Source organism: Octodon degus, unplaced genomic scaffold (genome assembly GCF_000260255.1).
Source record: "Octodon degus isolate 3935 unplaced genomic scaffold, OctDeg1.0 scaffold00001, whole genome shotgun sequence".
Classification (NCBI taxonomy): Eukaryota; Metazoa; Chordata; class Mammalia; order Rodentia; family Octodontidae; genus Octodon; species Octodon degus.
Window position 1 is genome coordinate 12205696 of NW_004524577.1, and position 21234 is coordinate 12226929.

Sequence of the window (21234 nt, forward strand, 5' to 3'; positions counted from 1 at the left end):
GGGGATTGAACTCAGGTCCTTGTGCTTGCCAGGGAAGCGCTTATTCTACTGAGCCACCTCCCTGGCCCCTTAAAGTTAATTTAAAAAAATTTAGTATTTACTTCCTTTTGATGAAGCTACCTCCAGCAAAAGGTATACCTCATTTTTGAAGATACATAACTCTTTTACAGTTACATTAAATACAAGGAACTATTTTATGTTATTCAATAGTCAAGTGGGCCCATAGTACTCTGTATTTGAACTTTATGTTCATAATACCTCTTAAATTTATAGTGAACACTCCCTTGGTGCATTATGGTTTCTGGTACAGTATTTATCTCTTTTATCACTGTAGAAACCTGACTGCTTTTAACTGCTGTCTGTTGGCATCCTGCTTGTCGTCGAATATCATTTCATAGAAATTTCTTGTGATAATAAGTAGTGGAATTTTAAGTTTACACTCATAATTTCCTCTTTCTATTTCAGTGAAGATCTTAGACGTTGGTTCATTCAACAAGAAATGGATCTCCTTCGATTTCGATTTGGTATTTTACCGAAGGACAAAATTCAGAATTTCTTAAAGGATAGCCATTTGCACTTTGAGGCTGTAAGTATATTTTTGTCACTTTTTTTTTTTTTTTTGCAGAACTGGGGATTGATCTCAGACCCTTGTGCTTGCCAGGGAAGCATTTATTCTACTGAGCAGGCTCCCCAGCCCCTTTTGTCACTATTTCTAGTTGCTTTCACCTTTACTCTTTCCCTTTTGTGTTAAGTTCTGATGCTAATGTGTGGAGTTCATTTTCTTTATTTTTTAATTTTATTTTATTTTTTGTATTTTGGGGAAGGGTCTACAAGGTGTTCAGGGTCTCACTACTATATCAGACTAGTAGTGATCTACCTGTTTATAGCCTCCCAAGAGCTGGGATTACAGTCGTGCGTGCGCCACTATGTCCAGTCTCAATTGCTATCTCAGCACACCCTTGGGGGCGGGGCCGGCACAGCAGGCCTGGGGATTAAACTCCTGGCCCCTGTGCCTGCTTGCAGGTGCTTTAATCCGCTGAGCTATTAGGCCAGCCATTCATTTTCTTTACATTCTTAGGTTTTTACCTGAAAGAATAGCTAATAGCTTTGCCCTTAAGTGTATTGATTTACAATAATGAAGTTTAAAGGGTGTACCACTGTTAAAAGTCAGTTGTGAGTAAAATCTAACAATAGTTTTCCAAGTTACTTTTTTGTAGGCAAATCTGAGCGATTTACATATGGTAATTATATGCAAAAGAAGAAATGTTCAGAATATTTATCATAGATAGTGGCCGGAAATAGAATCTGTGTGTTTTATATGGATCTATGTTATCTGGAAAAGTAGAAAAATTCTATTTTCGGCCTGGGTGTGGTAGTGCATGACTGTAATTGCAGCACTTGGGAGGCTGAGCCAGGAGTGTTCAAGGCCAGTCTAAAATGCGTAATGAAACCCTGTCTTAAAAAAAAAAATTCTATTTTGGAAGAATCAAAGCCGTTCAGTGGTGGTGGGACTGGTTAGACTCTGGTGTTTCAGTGGATGGTTTGAGGCCAAATAAAAAGTTAAGACATCAGAGTCAGTGCAGACATTTGTCTTGCATTGTATTGACTGCAGCGAGGAACACTATGACTTACATGAGACATTGCATGAAGGTGTGAGCAAATGTGTCAAGACATGTATTATCTGTTACGTGTTAGGAGCTGCTTTCTTTAGTTCTCTCATTTCCTTCCTGTAAGCGTCCTTTGTGAGCTTTCTAAATAAACTCTTCTGAGCTAGGTACAGTTGTTGGGCACGGGATCCTCTGACCCAAACCTACCGTGTCTTCACTTGCTGCTGGGTTTGATCTTTTGTGAAGTCTATTACTGTTAGTATCAGTTCCATTTAGCTTGTACTTTCATATTAGGAAAAATGTGCTGAGCTCTTCCACTGGAGATTTCCTACACTCTTGGGATATGATTCTTTGGGTGATTCATCACAAAATAATCTTATAAAATATGTGTCCTGTATTATATTGTTCCCCTTGCAAAACCCCAAACTATGACACCCTAGTGGGACTTCCAGGGAGAACAACCCAAAGGTACTGTACTTCTATAAGAGTACTAAATTTTTTTGTCTCTTTTGCAGAAGTCTTAATGCCTTCTGTCAGGATTCCATAAACCATGTAGACTAACTTCTTGGATTATAGGTAGGGTGTCTTAGTCCTTTTTCTGTGGCTATGACAGAATTCCTAAGACTAGGTAGTTACTTTATTTTTTATCTTTTGTCTTTTTTTTTCCCCATAATTTTTATTGAGAAACAAATAGCAGTGAGACAGTTTCAAACCAAATTGGTAGGACAGTTTCAATAATTAACACATTGCATACATTCTTCCTATCTTTTGTCTTTTTGAGACAGGGTCTCACCATGCAGCTCAGGCTGGCCTTGAGCTCACTTTGAGGCCAAGGCTGGTCTCAAAATCACAATGATCCTCTTGCCTCAGCCTCCCAAGTGCTGGGATTGCATTACAGGCATGTGCCGCCACATCCGACCAATTAGGTAGTTATTAAACAGAAGAGGTTATGGTTTATTTAGGTCATAATGCTGGAGACTCAGAAATTCAAAATTAGGATGTTGTATCTGGTAAGGGTTCTTTTTTTTTTTTTGGTGGAACCGGGGATTGAACTCAGGCCCCTGCGCTTGCAAGGGAAGCGCTTATTCCACCGAGCCATCTCCCCGGCCCCAAAGAACTGAGCTAGGGCCAGGCCCCCTCTGGTAAGGGTTCTAACATGGCTAAAGAACAGAAGGAAAGGTGAGCAAATGTAGAAAAAAGATGGAATGGCAAGTGTGTTTTATAATTACTTGCTGTCTTTTTAAAATTTTTTATTTTATTGAGAAACAAAAATCAATGAGACAGTTTCCAAACTGATTAATGGGACAGTTTCAATAATTAATACATTGTACATTGTTATCTTCTTAGTGGTTATCAGTAGTACAAGATGCAGACATGATATCCTGTCCAAACACTATTAGTACAAATCTTTCTTCTCACTGAATTAAGTGAAAGTAGCTGTATATCTATACTAACTATTCTGCATATACAGATACAAAATAGTCCTTCCTTTGTATCCCCTTTTTTTGTTTAGTCCTGTCAGAAATGGGTATTCCATTGGCAATTTGCTTGTTGTTAATTTTTTTTTTTTTTTTTCAGTATTGGGGGTTGGACCCAGGTCTTTCACCCTGACCTACTTGCCCAGCCCATTATTTAATTTTATTTATTTATTGGCACTGGTGATCAAACTCAGGACCTTGTACTTCCCCAGGAGAAATTTATGCCACTGAGCTATGTCCTCGGCCCTAAATTTCTTAAATTTTTGAGATCTACGCCTTCAGCACTCTTCTGGAAATTTCAGATCTGAAAGAACTAGGGGAAGGATTAATAGCCACATGAAGTGTGTTAAAGAAGAAGATTATTAATAAGACTTGTCAGAGACAGTAGGGAAGACTACTCAAAGGGGAGTACTATAGTAAGGTTTTGTGATAGGGCAGAAAGTTGAACTCAATTCTGAGTATGACAGGAAAAATGGGAATTTATAGCCAAGGAGCATGGTAACATGTTAGCATATAGAAAATTATAAAGAGATGGGGTAATTCTTTGCACACTTCACCTAGGGATTTTTTGGTGATGAAAGACTAGTAAGATACTGAAAATGATCAGATGAAGAAGGGTGAAGCGTTTTCCCTACATAGATCACAGGATTCTTGCCTAAACTGACTAATCAAGGCCATCAAAAAGGTGATTCACAAGCTTGAATAGACTTTGGTTAAAGAATGAGTCCTTGTCAAGAGTCACACTTGTCTTCTAAGTGAGGAAGTAAATTTTTTGTATTTATAAAGATTGGGTCAAGTAAATGATGGTTCAAAGCATGGTGCTCTATAGTGTATTAATCCGGAATTCCTGGAGAAAGTGGTAACATTTCAAAGATTTATCTCCAGTTTGTTTTGTGAACACTAAAACATCTTTAAAGTGAGTAATGTGAAAACCTTTTTCAGGTTAGATTTCTAAGGTATATATATGTTCTATATGAAATGAGCCTTTCATAAAATTGGACAGTTTTTTCCCCATAATTTTATTGAGAAACAAATAGCAGTGAGACAGTTTCAATAATTAATACATTGCTTATTGTTTTCTTAGTGGTTATTCATTGTACAAGATGCAGACTTGATAATCCTATTTACAAACACTTTTAGAACAAATCTTTCTGTTCATTGAGTTAAGAGAATATAGCTATATATCTATCCTATTTTGACTATACAAATACAAAATAGTCATTCATTTGTATGCTCTTTTTTTGTTTAGTTTTGTCATTTAAATATTATAGGTGTATGAATTCAGCAAGATATTCCAAAATAGTTCAGTACTCCATAATAGTAGTGGGTTTTCTCTATGACTGGCAGTGTCAGAAGTTGTTGACTTGAGCCTATTACAGTTCAGCATATTAATATGGCTTTACTCTTTATACCTTGTTTTTGTACTTTTCTGCTGGATGGTTAAGAACAAGACAAAGCAAGACCAATATAACAAGAATTGTAGCTTTCGTATCTCATAAGGTCAGTCATATCCCCTCAGGATTTATCCTGAAACCCTGTACCGCACTTTGTAGATCCTTTGTTAGTGTCAGCCATGTGGATGAGTCATGGCCATTGCTTGACCAATTTGCTCTCTGTGAAAGCCTGAGAGAATGTTTTCTCTCCATGTGACTCCTTAGGCACATTCTACAACATCGATCACTTTCCTCTGTGACCCCATAATCTCGTTGATCAGAAAATTTGGGACACAACTGAGTTACATGGTGTTACAATACAGGTTTTCCTATGTCCTGAGTTTTCACTGACCTTGGAAGGCTAGGGCCAAAATGTTGGCTGTCCTTGTGGCCCTCCTTTGTGTTCTGTATATAACTAGAAAAATTTTTGATTTAAATGGAGCTCTTTAAATGTTCGTTACCACTGCATACCTTTGGTTGCTTTTTGGAGAAGCATAGGTATTCTCATAGTGCGTCCTTCTATACTTATGTTCTCATGGTGATTTTGACATCAAATAATTATGGAAGCCAACTTTGTGTATTTTATGTGTGTTGATCAGCTATAGTAAATGTTGGTATATTTTCTGTTTGGAATATGGGGAACATGTTTGTTGAATTTTCAGTTAATTGAAGCCTAGCTTATTTATATGTATCATTGCGAAACACCACAGCAGATGGTCCTTCATAACAATATTGTAGAGTTCACAAAATTTGAATTTTCCTTATCAAGCTACAAAATTAGATTCTGCTCATTATAAGATAGTTTAAACCTAGAAACACTATGGCAAATATGAAACTTCATGCTGTATTACACTTGAAGGCTAAAATTAACATATGCAAACATTTTCAAAATAACTTGTGAAAATCATTTCTCTTTTTTAAAGTTTTCATGTAGCTTTTGATTGTGGAATGTCTTATATTCTCATTATTTGATTATTCTTTATGCCTGTGACTTTGCCCTTGAAAAAAAGTATGAATTTAAATTAACTGAAGTTTCCCACACATAAAAATATTTTATAATGTTATGTAAATATACATATGTGGTATCTTGGTTCACAAACTTGGTTTGTTCTCCAATGTGGGAGTACATGGTTGTGTTTGTGTCTGTGTGAGTAAGGTGGCCATGGTTGTGTCTTTTATTTGCTGCAGACTTTGTAAACAAAAACAAAATTTTGCCAGACATTTCTGTTAGTGAACCAAATTGTTTAGTAAACAAAGGCATTTGTGAACTGAGGTACCATGGTACATACACAAATATAAATTTTAGATCTAAAATAATGGAATTAATTTCATGAAATATCTCTAATGTTAGATATTCTGTATAATTTAATACTTACATTGTGAGGTTTTACTCATGTTTTCTGAAAATGTTCTGAAAAAAGATACAGAGCTTTTGTATGTGTGTTATTTTTTCATCCCACAGTCTTCTTAGCCTTTGTCTTCCTTCAGGTTCTTTGAAAATTTAACCTTTTTTACTTGAAGTTCTCACTCATAGATGAGTTTGAAGTCTACATTAGATTGCCTTATTCTAGGTCTTTTAAAAAATTAATTAATTAGATACAAGGTCTCCCTACATAGTTCAGACTTGTAGTGATCCTTCTGTCTCAGCCTCTGCTGTTCTGGGATTACAGGTGTACGCCACCATGCCTGGGTACCAGGAATCAGTACCAGAGAGTGGTACCAGGGAGCGGTACCTGGGATCAAACTCCAGTCCTTGTGCTTGCCAGGCAGGCATGCAGACTGCCAAACTATCTACCCAGCCCCATCCTAGGTCTTTTGAATAAGACTTAGCGATGTGGAGGGATAATGGAGTTGTAAAAAATAATAGTTTTGCATTGTCATTGAATGGCTAGATCTGAGTTACAAAGGCAAGAGGAAGTAAGAGTAACAACAGTTGTTCTCCAGGCTTAGGCCCTGTGAGTATAACCGTCCTTTTGCTATTCCTGCCTCTATGATGCATATGAGGAGCAAGATAAGTAATATCTCTTTTCTAGACTTGCCTCCATGTATTCTTTACCTGCTCTATGTTGCTGATCTCTGACTTTCAAATAATGTACCGGTGCCATCCTCTAGCTATCCGCGTCTGCTTCTTTGGCCTTGTTTCCTGTTCACCTTTGGTCAAAGTATGAGTTCCTCATTGTTTTGTACCATGAAGCTTTGGGGCAAGGAGATCCCTCTGTAATCTCCACTGGTGTTTAACAGCGATGCAGTTTCAGTTAACTGTTGTTGATTCAAGGATTAAGGCTGCTATATGAATATTAGCAAACCCAGAGGACTGTTCCTGAACTTGCACAGGGTCTGCTTCCTGAGGAAGGGTTATTTATTAATGACAGAATAAAGGGTAAGGATTCTATCTAGCCAGTGATGTACGGAAACAGGAAAGAAGCTACCCAGCAAAATACTTGTGTGCTTTCTCGGTGTGTGCACTGTGTGGGTTATAGAACTTAACCCTTGCAGCAGCTTTCTGAAGAAACTGATCAGAGATGTTAACGAACTGCCCTCAGACCACATTTCTGTGTTTTTTTTGTTTTTTTTTTTCGGAACTGAGGATTGAACTCAGGCCCTTGCACTTGCCAGGCAAGCACTTATTCTACTGAGCCAGCTCGCCGGCTCCTGTACTGTTTACTTTTAAAAACATTTTTTTGCATCAGATTGTATGTCTTAGTTCATCATTAACAGTTGACTCATGTAATATACAGTCATCAGTGTAAACTAAAACCTGAGCTTTAAATTTGTATTTGAGATGGGAGTAGTTTAATTTAACTGGTCAGGAAAACAGAAGTTACATACGGATGGACCTGAGTAGGTTTTCTTTTTTTGTATTTTAGGGAAGGGTCTACAGGATGTTCAGGGTCTCACTACTAGATTGGACTCCTATTGATCTGCCTGTTTACAGCCTCCCAAGAGCTGGGATTATAGGTGCTCGCCACCATACCCGGTCTCAATTGCCCTCTCAGTGTGCCCTGGGGGTGGGGCCAGCACAGCACGCCCAGGATCCCCCCACCATCTGTCTAAACAGGCACTTTAATCTGCTGAGCTATCTGTCCGGCCCAAGGTTTTGTTTTTTAACTCAGAATAAGAAATGATGGGCTCAAAGGAGAGGCCCACTGATCATTTCAAGGTGGCTCTTTCAGGAGGATGTCTTTTTTTGGGTATTTTTTGTTTTTTTAGAGAGGGATCTACAGGGTGTTCAGGGGCTCCCTGTTAGATTAGACTCATAGTGATCTGCCTGTTTACAGCCTCCCAAAAGCTGGGATTATAGGTGTGGGCCACCAGGCCCAGACTCAGTTGGGTCTCAGCATACCCTGGGTGAGGTCAGTGTGCCCCAGGGGTGGGGCCAGCGCGGCAGGGCCAGGGATCAAATCCCTGGCCCCTGCACCTGCTTGCAGGTGCTTTAATCCGCTGAGCTATTTGCCTGGCCCAGGAAGATGGCTTACTGGTTTAGCTCAAGCATTCTCTACTAAAGAAATACAGATATTTTAAACATTTTTGTAGTGTTTTTAGTGGTTGTAACAATGTTTGGCAGATTTGGCAGGAATTTAGGAGATGAGGAGGCTGGAATGCCTACCACGCACTGGACAGTTGTGTCCAACAATGGATTTTTCTCAAATCCAAAAGTCTTTCTTGACTTTTTATATTTATGTGGCCAAACAATCCCCCACCCTCAAACCAGACTATTCTCAATGGTCTGAATCTTGAATCAAACACTGCTTTATAAATTAGTATAAAATGCCCCCCCATGTTTTTATTGTATCGTAGTTATTTTTAGAGTGCCACTACTCTGAATTGATGGAAGATAACACCTTGGTTATGAATATTTCCATATTTGGAAAAGCACAGCACTTGGGGTACCAGCCCCCACCGCTACTGGTTTGCATTGGTAGCTGTCTCCTACTAATGAATATAGTATCTAACTACTTGATCACATTCTTCAGTGTACTGTACCAGATCGATTATTTTGCCAATACTGTTTTGCTTTAAATTGCTTTGCTTTTTCAGAGGTGGCTGAATGTAGAGTATGTGATTGATTGATTGATTCATAGTGCAATGTGAGGATTAAGGGTGAGTGATTACCAAGTCAGTCCACGAGTTGGTTTGTACCACCCTGATCCCAGTAGTCTGGATGCTGTACAAGGGACAGAAAGAGGCTTGCATTCTCCATTTTTTGCTTACTTTTGCTGTCTTCTGTGTGCATTGAACTGTTGTTGTCCTCTGTGATGTCCCTGCACCATGTGTCACCCTTCCTTGGAGCCAGTCAGCTATGGATTGAAACCTCTACAAACTGCCAGCCAATTAAACTGTCAGCCATCTCCCCTTTTAATTTTGAAAGTCAGGTATTTTGTCTCAACAATAAGAAAAGTAAGACATGACGTTCTATTGCTTTAAAATTATATATAAGAAGAGTACCTTTGAATTCTATTTTGGGATGTTGAAGTAGGTATTAAAACATCTTATGTATTAAAATACTTAAAGGATAGCATTAAATTTGATAGGTTTGTGAGCCATTAGTTCCATCCAAGCTTTGTAGATCCCCAAGTATCATTCTGTTAATATCTTGCTTGTTACCAGCACTGACTGTGGCATGTTATTTTTCTTTCTGAAGGACGTAAGGTAGTTTTAGCTTACAGTTGTAGTTACTTTTTTAACATTTCCTTCACTTTAAAAAACCAAACATATACCTAAGTAATACTCTAGTAGCTGTCATTCAGATTTTTTTTTTTTTAATTTTTTATAACTAAAGTTAGATCTGGATGCTTTCCTGATACTTCCTCTTAGTTCCTTAGGTGTCAAATACTTTTTTTTCTTTCTTTAAAGAAAGCCCATTAGTGTGTTTTCCATGTTAATCTTTGTTGTGGATCTACAGTTTTAAGACAAGGAGGAAGCTTTCATGAATGCATTAAAAACAGTGGAAGCTGAGGTTAGGTGGGCAGAATAGGGAGGAAGGTTTTTGAAAGGTAAAGTGAGATGGTGGAATGCATTGTGCTGAAGCAACTGCAGCAGGTGAGTAAGGAAATTGAGATGTAAGTTGAGATAGTTGTGAAGTAGTAGAATGTTGACGCGTGCAGCAGAATTCTCTTAGAAAAATGTTACCAGTGTCTGGTTTTTTTTTTTTTTTTTTTTTTTTTTTTTTTTTTGCGGAACTGGGGATTGAACTCAGGCCCTTGCACTTGCCAGGCAGGTGCTTATTCTACTGAGCCATCTCCCTGGCTCCCAGTGTCTTATGTTAATGAGAATTATTTGCTGAGTAAAAGACCAAATGAAGAACTCGGTGAAGATCTGAACTCCAGCAGTGGCTGTGGGAATGCAAAGAAGTGGGCAGATATGGGGTAGACCTAATGGGAGTACCCTGACTTGATGATTGGTGGACAGTGAAGCGAGGTGACTGTAGCTATTTCTAATAGAGGGCAAGAAGAGCATAATAATGGTAATGATATGGACTGCAGAGGTAGGGATGTGGGCTTGGGAGGGGACAGCACATTCAGTTACAGAAACTGCTTGTGAGCTGGGCCCGCACAGAGGCAGTGGATGCTCAGAATGTGAGGCTGAGTTCATGAGGTCATGCTTGGAAACATATAATCAAAGTACCATGTAAAGGAATACTTGAAACTATCAAAAAGATGACTGCGAAGGGAGAGAATATGAGCAAGAAGATCTGGGAAAATCAGTCTGTTACTGGATTGCTCACCACCCTGGGTCTATTACCCAACCTTTTGAAGCCACTTTCTTCTGCCATAAAAAAAGGAAGTTTATAGTATCTTCCTTATTAGAATGAAATCACCTGTGGAAATTATGTGACATTTGGCAGGCACACAGAGTAATATATACTCACTAAATTTATTCGTCTTATTTGTTAAGTACTTCGGTTATTCAGTAAAGACTGATTCTAATACTTCCAACTCTAGAGGTTGGAGTATTGAATGTTTAAAATTAAACAAGTAATGTAATTAATGGTGATATTTTTAGTTTACAAATTAGAATTTTTGGGTTTTACATATCTGGTGTGTTGTAATCTTTGAATGAATTTTTTGGATTAGTGTGTATTTCACTTTTAGGTATTTTTATATAAAGCCTTTACTTTTCTTAACATTTAATGCCTCGATGCAGACTTTAATTCAGTACTTTTACCTTTCCTTTTGTCCTGTAGTTTTTATATAATGTCTTCACATTTTGGGTATTTGAGATCAACTCTTGTTTGAATATATTTTTCTTTGATTAGGTTGAGGGTAAGTGTGCAGGTGAGAGATGATAGTACTAAATTTAATTTTTTTTTTTTTTTTTTTTTTTTGGTGGAACCAGGGATTGAACTCAGGCCCTTGCACTTGCCAGGCAAGCACTTATTCTACTGAGCCAGCTCTCCGACCCTAAATTTAATTTTTTTCCAATGCATCTTTTTCTAATGAAGGGGGGCTCCGAAGAAAACAATTGTTTTGGCATCAGTTTCTTTTTTCCGTTGCAGAATTTTTATGCTTTAGAAGTGTCATTTGGGGGAGCCCAAGTACTGTACTTTAATTTCCAGTCTTCCATTCAATATAGAATGGAAGCAGGTTCATGCTTTGCAGTGTTTCTTCCTTTTGCTTTGTAATAAATGGATAGAGATATCTGTTAAATAGTAAATGAATAAAACTAAATGTTAAGCACATATATACCTAGAATTTTAACTGTATACACTTGCATTTTAGTTATCCTGTTATTTTATTTTATTTATTTATTTATTTTTATTTTTTTTAAATATTTATTTATTTTTATTTATTACATTTATTTATTGTGTGTGTGTGTGGCCAGCTCAGCCCACCAGGGGGCGGAGCTGGTTGGCATGTGGTGCTGGGGATCGAACCGCGGTCCCTGTGCTTTGCCAAGCTTGTTTCAAGTAGGTGCTTTAGACCACTGAGCCATCTCTCCAGCCCCAAGGATTTTTTGTTTTTGCTCCTCGAATGCCTTCAGGGCTGTCCTGTTATTTTAAAGCTTAAGAGAAACCAGTATTTTTGGTTGAATATGTATCAGAGCAAAGCTACGGTAACTCTAGCATAGATCATTGATTCCTTGTCTAATGGAGACCCATGTTGAAATGCCTTAAAAAGCAGCTGTTGAATTTTTCTTGTCAGTGAACCAACTAATATTTTCTGAGTATCCATAGATGCAAAGCACTGTAAATTATATTAAAAATGTTGGCACTTGAGTAAGTCCTTAAAGAAGCAATTTTGGAACTGTTTGGTTGATTGGTGTATATCAGAGCTATTGTTTGGGCTTTCTAGACAGAGGCTGTCAGGGAAGTCACAGGGTTTGCATACAAATAGATTCGGATTTGGATTTAGAAAGTATAGCTTTCTTATTTTATTCTGGTTGTCCTGTTTTCCACTTAGTTTGTGCATATTATTTATAGTGGATTAGAATTTATTATCCTACCTTTACTTTTAGTATAAGCATGATTTTTTTACCACTGTTTTTGACATGGGTATGTAAGTGCATGCGCACACATGAAAGATACGTAGTTCAGTAGTATTTATAGCAGGATAGAGATGTGATTTGTATGACGTTTTTAGTAGGTTGCTGTCTGTAGTCACGAGAAAAGTCTATTTTTGAATTTTGCTGCCTCATTTTGATTTTCATTGTAAGAGGCTGGGTTCTAGCACAGGTGGGCTCTGTCTCCAAGACCGTGTCTTTATCAGAAATGGGGGTTTAACATGTATTAGAAATGATGCATGCTGTTCTTAACATTCCTAAGGGCTTACTATTTTATTTTCTGATCTTGGTTTAGCATATCCCAGGAAAGTTTCAGGTGGACTAAGAGAGGAAATACTTCTTTAACAAGTCAGTGTCACTCTGAGAGAGAAGGTAATTCTTGTAGAGAAAGTAACCCATTGGCTCAGTATGTTGTAAGGGCAGCTTTGCTACTTTCTTGTCCTCTGCTGCTTACTCTGTCTAACCAGAAGACTGACAGGCTACTTACCTTTTTGTGAGTGCTTCTTTTTAAAACTGTATGATTGATGGCCTGGTGGAGATAACCCAGGCATGTCGGGAGTGGACAGGAGCTCCTTTTCCTCCTTCTAGTTCTCTTTTCTTTTTCCAAAAAAAATGTTATTTGGTTCTAGTGTGGGGAATGTTGACCTCTGGGGAGACAAAAACTGAAGTAAAATATTTTTCTTCTGTTCTGAGTTTTGTATTAATTTACCCAGAGTGACAGAATTAATTTAAATGTTGCAGAATGCTAGGTTTCAACAAATGAAGTTAAGCTTAGTTCATTTCTTTATTTTTACTATATATGTGGTAAAATTAGATAATAAAGGCTTAAAGAATTCTGATAAATTCACCGTTTCACCTTCTTGAACCTAAGAAGCATAATTGTCCTAAATTATGCAAAATGCTAATTAAAGGGTTTAATTTGCTAATCATCTCAGTTTGATTAGCAGCAGATGCTGATTATCTGCACAAGTCTAAATGGACCTTTCCAAGATAGCTTTCATTATTTAAAATCAACTTGTCAAACTAATGAAGACATAAACTTAAGGGATAACGAATACCAGTAGTTATCTATATGCTTGTAGCATATCACCCACAAGGCAATTAAAGAGTGCTGCACACCAACGACTTGGTATATATGGTGTCATTATGAATTTTGATAGACTCAGAGTTGAAGAGCTGAGCATTGTTTGCCCTTTTCTTGTTTTAAAAATGAGCTCATTAGATTCTGTAGTTAGAACTTTGTTAGTCCTGTGGGTCTTTTTGGGTTGTCTTCTCTTCCTGTTGTGAATGAAGACAGCACAAGACAGTGAGACAGTCTTGTTCTTGTGCTTTCGGACCGTGCATAAAACCGGGCAAAATTACTAGACATTTGTATCAGGCTCCCCTTCCAGGTGACCAGACCGTCCTGTCCTGAAGCCGAGAAGCCCCGCAGGAAGCAGTCAGTAATGATCAGTGTTAAGGTAAGGAAGCAGGGAGGGTGTAGTGGTTTTGTTCAGTACTTAAATAAGAATTTGGGTCCAGGCCCTAGCTTTTGTGTGTGTTCTTCATGCCTTGCTTTTGTCTTAGAGCAAAAACAGAAAGTAAGTTATAGACTGTTTACTGTCTGGGGCTGAGTGAGGTTAAGATTAGGGAAACAAAGGCAGACACTAGGTAACTAGAGTCAGATACAAGTGACTTGTAATGTTTGGGGGTCTGCTTTGGAGATCTGGGTGTTAGGGAAACTACACCAGAATGAAGGGTTGTAGGGTGAGGTGCTGCACTGTCGTAGAGTGGATGATCCAGAATTTGTGCTGCCTGGGCTGCAGAGGTAGCTTCTGCTGCTCTGCCTCTCAGGGTTGAACACAGCAGTGCTGCTTTCTAGTTGTTGTTTGCAATTTAGTTTTCTCATCTGCAAAACACAGTGTAAGAGTACTGCCTCGTAAGGTTGGGAGGCCTTGAACACTAACTAAAATATGTACACTTCATTAATTATACTTAATTAAATATATTAATTTGGTAATATATTTTATGAATAATTTAGAACAGTGCCCGACACATAATAAGTGCACACTGAATGTTAACTATTATTCATCATTATTACTTGGTATCATTCCAGTTTTTGCATGAGATTTATAAGAGATACTCAGATACATCTATCTATCTATCTATCTATCTATCTATCTATCTATATATATTACTTGAGTTTTATTAAAGTCAGTAAGCACATGCTTTCCTCTGTAGTGTGAGAGGGCTAGGCAGGGTACTATATGGACTACTGGGCAGTGGGGAGTGCCTGATCTTGAGCACTTTTTACATTTGATTTTTAAAGGTAATAGAGGTTCATTCATTTTATTTTTTTAACTCTTAGAAAATTAAAACAAGGTGCTGTGAGATGGGATGGGTCACAGAATGTGGTTGATTTTTTTTTTTTTTTTTTTTAATGGTACCAGGGATTGAACTCAGGACCTTGCTCTTTACAGGCAAGTGCTTATTCTGCTGAGCTATCTCCCTGGGCCCTTTTTTTGTTTTTGAGACATGGTTTTCTTATGCAATCCAGGCTGGCCTTGAATTCAAGCTGATCCCCCTGTCTCAGCATCCCAGTGCATTACCCTGCCCAGCCTAGGGTGCTGCTAATTAGAAACAGGCAAGAGTCAGTCAGCCCTGTGCACACATGACTCTAGGCTTTGTCCACTTGCTCTCAGCCACATGGTTACTGTTCTAGCTTGAGTGCCATGACTTCTTACCCAGCCTATTTGCAGCAGGAGTGGGGATAGGATTATATAAATGTGTTCTGCAGCCCATTCCACCACTATTGATTTCCTGTTAGTAGAATGTTCATGGTCACAGTTCCTAACAAGTTACTTTGACCTTTCATTCCTGTTACTCCTTAGCCTTCTCTCTTAACCATTATTTCTGTCCACTCTAGGAACCAGCCACAATAAACTTTTTTAGTTTGAAAACACATTTTTCTGTTCTGACCTTGAAGATTCTTCCCTCTTTTTCATCTAATTTTGGCTCATCAGTCATATCTCAGTTTACACAGATTTTCTATTGGGGATATTTCCTAAATTTGGCTTAGAATCTTGTCTTTTGTGTTTTTAAGTACACTGCAACTACAGTTGGGGTTCTTCTACTCGAAGGTCTTCTCTGTTTTGTCTGGTGGTGAGCTTGACAGCAGCGGATCTTATCTTGTTCAATATCAAACACAGCCTCTATCCCATGGGAGGTACTTAATATAGATGGAAAGTACAAGTAAATAAATGAACTAACCGCTCACAGGTGTCCCCCAGAAGACACTGCCTTAGCTGCCTAGATGTTTGGTCCTTGAATGTTTATGATGAACTTTGAACACTCAGTGGTTTGTTCTTGTGCATTAGTTTGTACTCACAACCATGTGAAATAGATGGATCAAGTGATAGTGTTCAGTTAGCAGAGTAGGTTTTAAAACTCAAGATCTTCATCACTTTTTGCTAATTGTATACTTATAAAAGATTGATCTTGATGCATTAAATCTCACTAGGCAGATTTTGAGGGGGAAATAAAAGTTTTGATTCAGTAGACATTAGGGAAGGGTAATTTGCAGATTGGTAAGATTTGCAAGATTCATATATGTTGTATCTCCCAAGTTTCAAAGAATGTTGGTAGTTTGTGCTGTTTTAGAACAAGAGTGTTTCTGTTTAACACCAGTTTGACCTGGATTGTCTGGAATTTGCAAAGTAGGTTTCTTCAGTTTTATTTTACCTTGAAGCTTTAACACATGTTTAACAATTTGTCAATGTGATAAAAATTAATGTAGTTAAAATTGCATATTTCTGAAGTGTTAAGAATGAAAAATGATTTTTGTCCTTAAAGAATGAGGATAGTAATATACTATAATCTGAATTAATAGTGTAGTGAAAATTAAAAAAGTAGTACAGTGAAAATTAATTTATTGCTCAGTAGCCAAGTATTATATAAAAATATTTAAGAGGGAGTATATATGTATACGGCTAATGAATGTTTCAAGAGATCCCTTAGCTAGTGTAAAGGGTTACAGATATCCACAATGATGGTGGAGGTGTAGCTAAGCAGTGTCATATCCTTGTACAGTAGGTACAGGGTCCTGGTTTTGATCCCCAGTACTGGGAAGACAACAAGAACAAAGCAGAAAAGATGGCCACAAATTGTATTGACATAGGTGGGGACTATGGCACCTTCTGTTTCCTTTTTATGTTGTGATTTTTATCTTTTAATGCTGTGGCTAAATATGCATAATATTGATCATTTTAAAGTGTACAGCTCTGTGGCTAAGTATTTCACAGTGTTTGCAACCATTACTATTGTTCATTTCCAAAATTTTGTCATCTTCCCTGATTCAGAGCATTCATTAAATATGAGCTACCCATTTTCCTTTCCAGCCCTTTGGCCTGGTTGGGTTTTATAACTTCTGGCAAGTAAATTACTGTGGAAATGACATTGTATTTGTTTCTGAAAACAGACCTTAAGAAAATAGAGGCTTCCATTTCCTGTCTTGGCAGCACTCTCCTTGCGATCCTGGGAGTGACATGGAGAAGTCTAGCTGGACTTGCTGAGACAGATTGCTGGGAGGTCTGTTCTGAAAGGCAGCATAAACACTCAGCTGCTGTGCTGGAGAAGCGTGTTGACAGTCCTGCTGAGCCTGGCCTTTCAGTCATCTCCTTCAAGGTGTGACACTTGTGTGTGGAGCCATCTTGGGCCTTCAGATCTGTCTGGTCACTGACTCAGTACCCCGTGACGTCATGAGATGCTGAATGGAGTAGGTGGCTTGTCCTTTAGTGAATGCTCAGTATGTTAAGAGCACTGTGCCAGTGGTGCCCTTTTTTAGTACTTCATTTACCTAAGGAAATGTAAAAAAATGGTATGTTTTAAACTGCTAAATATTGGGTTACTTTGTTAGGCTGTTACAGGTAATTGGAATTGGTAGTAGCTAAGCTAGCTAGAAGTTCTTCTGACTCCTTGAATTTGTAAAGGCAAAACAAAAGAAGCATCATACCCCCAAACAACTCTAACATGTTTTGGAAAGACTGTGAAGATAATAAAAGATATACATCAAGATAGTTGTTAGTGGTGCGGACAGTGAAATTCTAATAATGAGGTAAGGAGAGGATAACTTGGAGAGAACTCCTATTACTTAGAAGGAGCACAAGTGGTGAAATTGTTGATATTTTCACCTTTCAAAAATTCTTTGGCTAAAGCTGCTTAAAAACAAATAGCTGAAGTGTATGACTTCTCATTTTGAAGAAGAGATTTGCCAGGAGTCTGAGGTAGTTTTCAAGTTTTTATACTTTCAGAGATAACTTTTTATGTTTTAGGGCTCTAGAAAGTAAGGTAATGAGGTATAAAGTATAAGGTAGTAAGCTTTGTGCTTTTATGTGGTACTCTTAGTTCCTCAGAGTTTGCCAAAATTTAAGGTAGGTAGGCCAAATTAGTGAATTTATTTCATGGCATGGATGGTGGGTAATCCTTTGTATTTGGTAAATTACATTATGCTCAGCACACTGTGTAGGTGCTATGGGGGACTGAAAAAGCAGTTTTGCTGGGGATATGGCTCAGTGGCTCAGTGTCTACCTGGCAAGTGCAAGGTTCTAAGCTCGATTTCTTGTCTGTCTGTCTGGCATTTTTGTAAATAGAAAAGCATATAAATAAATGCATAAAAGCCATGAGTTACTGTAGACACCACATTATTTAGGCTTCTAAAATTTTGTGTGCCTTTCCAAAATGTTGTGCATTTTTATCCTATTTTTAATGTTTAATCCTTTTTTTTTTTTTTTTTGCGGAACTGAGAATTGAACTCAGGCCCTTGTGCTTGCCAGGCAAGCGCTTATTCTGCTGAGCCATCTCCATAGCTCTATGTTTGGTTCTTGATATATGGCATTTGGATTGTGGTAGATAAGGGGAAGATTTTAATTTGTATGGAAAATCTTTGGAAGCAGATTCTTATTGAAAACTTAAAAGTACCACCTAGAAAAGCAACTCTGTTTTGTAAGGGTAGGGAGCCAGGGGAGATAGGCCGAACGGAATGCTTTGTGTTGCTTCTGTTGTGACCCTTCCCTTAGGAGAATCATGGACACACGCGGACACACACACAGATATTTGAATTTGCTATTCCGCTTTCTGGATTTCTTAAACGGTATCAATTTTGCATTGTAGTGAACTTAATGGAGGCAAGAAACAAAGTGGCATCAAAATTCGCTGTTTTCCCAAAGCTGTTTTTATTTATTTCTAGAAACGATAAATAATAAATTTGCTCATTTTTTGTAATTTAACGGTGGCAGGAATGTATAGATAAGGAACAAATGACTGCCTTTTTCAGAGATCATTGTCAAGCTCATTCCAGAGAACAGTGTCATGGATATAGAATGGATTGTACTTTTCTCTCATGGCAGTTTTGAGGACGTAGAATAAAACTGGCCACATTTTTTGGAGGGCGGTAGGAGGACAGGGCTTGAAAAGAAAAGGTATTTTCAGCTTTGTGCAGTGGCAGTATTGTAGCCAGTGAGGTTTATCTGAGGTGTGATTATTGCTAATTGAAAAGAAAAGGTATTTTCTTACAATGCAAATAAAGCCTCTATTTAGAACCTTGCTGGAAGGATGGTGGATGCTAGGGGGATCATATTTCCAGTCTGGGTTACTCAAGGCTGGGCTGGTCACTGATCGCAGGTTCCTGATGCGGGAGAATAGGAGGCCGGTGGAGAGATGGACTTAGAGTAGCCAGGGTGGTGCAGGTGTCCTGCTCCCTGCCTCACCCACGTGGCAGTACTGGAGACCTGTATGTACTCAGCGCACTTCCCCTGCTGAGGGCGCCACAGCGACTTCTATGCTGGGATTTGTAGCTTAAGTGTGTGAAGTGTTTAACGTAGAATGTAACTGGGAGAGGGTTACAGCCAGAGGGAGGGGGCTGCTGCGAGACCTTGAAGTACATTAATGTAAGTTGAGCCTCTTCTTCCTGGTGCAGGGCACATGGATGAAATGGTAGGCTAACACTCCCTTTAGGTCTCTGCTGGTGTTGAGAGGAGGCTGGGAAGGGCTTTAGTCATATCAGCTTCTTCCTCACCAAGTTATCTCAGATTAACATAAAATTCATAGAAAGTATGCTTATTGCAGAATTATTTTTCTAATGCAGCTTAATAGAAATTGTGGAGCTACTATTATATTTATCGTTAATTTTTAATGAGTAGTTCATTAGCACTGTTTCAGGTTATGGACAATTTGCATTAACATGTTTATAGGTATAGCAAACAAGACAAAGTAAAATGATCTAGTGCTAGAATGCCTGATACAGTCTATTAACACTTATGAAACAGGGCTGGCAAGATAACTCAGGGACTGGGGTTCAATCCCTGGTACCACATGCTGTGCCGGCCCTGCCCCCGTGTGTGCTGAGTCGGCCTCTGAGTCCTGGCGTGGTGGTGCCTGCCTGTAATGTCAGTGCTGGGGAGGCTGAAAACAGGAGGATCACTGCAAGTCCGAGTCCTGGCTGTGTAACGAGACCCTGTACCAAATGCATAACAAAAGATTTATAAAACAGAAAAGGTATTTGCTGTGTTGAATTAATCTAGGAAGGCAGCACTGAGCTGGAGTTATTTGACCTGCATCTTAGAAGATAAAAAGGGAGAAAGGAGGTAGCAGATATATTTTGATGGATGCAGTATCTTATGTCAACTTCAACTTCAATGTTTGAATAGTTTCTGAGGACCTAAAATGTTGAATTGGGTCATAAATAGGACAACTCTGTCAAAGCCTTGAAGCTGACTGATATTTTCAGCTACATTTCTATGTTTTTGAGCATCTTTTGGAATAAACGTTTCCCTTCCCTTATCCCAGGTATAACAAAGTAGTATTCTAATATCTGGAGTTTCAGGTATATATTAGAAATTAAATTTAATAACACTTATTAAAATTTATTGCCAAAGATTTGGTTTCTCATAATCTGTAAGTGAAAATTACAACAGCTCAATCTTTTTCTGAGCTTTTTTTTCCTTAAACTTTTATTTTGTTCTGTATTTGCTTGAATAAACACAGCTGCTCCAGTGGGCCATGAGACTCCAAGCGATGTCTCCCTTTGGTTGGAGCTAAGTGAAGCTGTATTTTCGTAATAAACTACTGAGATTGGAAGATGTCAGTCACCATCATATCTTTCAGGAGCACAAGTTCTCTGTCTCTTTTCCAGTGACCTTGAAAAATGACAAATTGCTACACACTTTGAAAAGTTAGAGACAAAGTCAAACAGTTTTCTGTTGGACTACATTATAAAAATGGGGAAAAATTGCTTGTTTTTGTGAGGGGAGGGGCCGGCATTTGCAAGTTAGAGCTTCAGAGAAGATTGAATTTGGCAGGCTGTTAATTGTGCACCAAGAGGTTATTGCAGAAGAACACAGAAGGGAGATGTCGTAAAGAAGGAAATTTGAAACTCGTAAAGAAAAAAACTGAAAACTTTGAAGAAATAGGCATTCTGCTAATTAGAGTGCTTCAGATAGTTTGGAATTAAAGAAACAGTTGCAGATTTCAAATACTTGATTAACTTTGTTCACAGGAAAACTCAGATTGGGATGGGATATAAACTTCAGTTTACTTTCGTTTTAAAACATACCATCCTTTAAAATTTTACCTCAAAATATTTATAGAGTATAAAGTTTAACAGTAAGTTTTTTTTTTTTTTTTTTTTTTCTTTGTTATCTAGGCTCTACAGGGTCCACAGGGTCTCACTGCGCAGATCGACCTCACAGTAATTCTCTGTTTTCAGCTTCCCAAGTGCTGGGATTACAGATGTGCACCACCTTGCCCAGTCTCAATCACAGTCTCAGCGCGCCCTGAGGGCAGCCTGGCATGGCAAATCTTTAGCTCTTGACTGTCTTGGTAGTTAGTAAATATTCGCCATACTGGTTCAAGTAGGAATGTGGGTTTGCAGGAGGGGGAAATCCAGTAAAGCTTATAAATGATCTATCATCCTTATTGTCTCATTCACATGAAGAATAATGACAGAGCTGTATAAATAACCATTTAGTAATGTAGGAGTGTGTTTATGAATGTAAGGGAGATACGAGAACATGTTAAATGTTCGTCTTTCTATAATTATCCAGCTCTGCTTATATTGCAGTAGTTCCAAGTAAATTTTTAGATTTTCCTACTAAACATTTAAAAGCAAAGTACATGAAAATGGCTTTTCATCTAAATAAGAACTCTTTTCATTTGTGTCCTTTCCCCTCCCTCCCTCCCCCC

At 38.2% G+C, this 21234-nt stretch overlaps 1 protein-coding gene and 1 pseudogene across 2 annotated transcripts in view; both read left to right on the plus strand.

Annotated features, from left to right (window-relative positions):
• Prim2 (DNA primase subunit 2) overlaps positions 1–21234 on the plus strand; it is a 299963-nt gene that overhangs the window by 7256 nt on the left and 271473 nt on the right. For both annotated transcript variants that reach the window (XM_004623185.2, XM_023701874.1), the window contains exon 5: positions 466–586. In XM_004623185.2, coding sequence (XP_004623242.1) covers positions 466–586 — 121 coding nt within the window. The remainder of the gene's footprint in view (positions 1–465; positions 587–21234) is intronic.
• On the plus strand, positions 18482–18606 carry LOC111815226 (annotated as a pseudogene).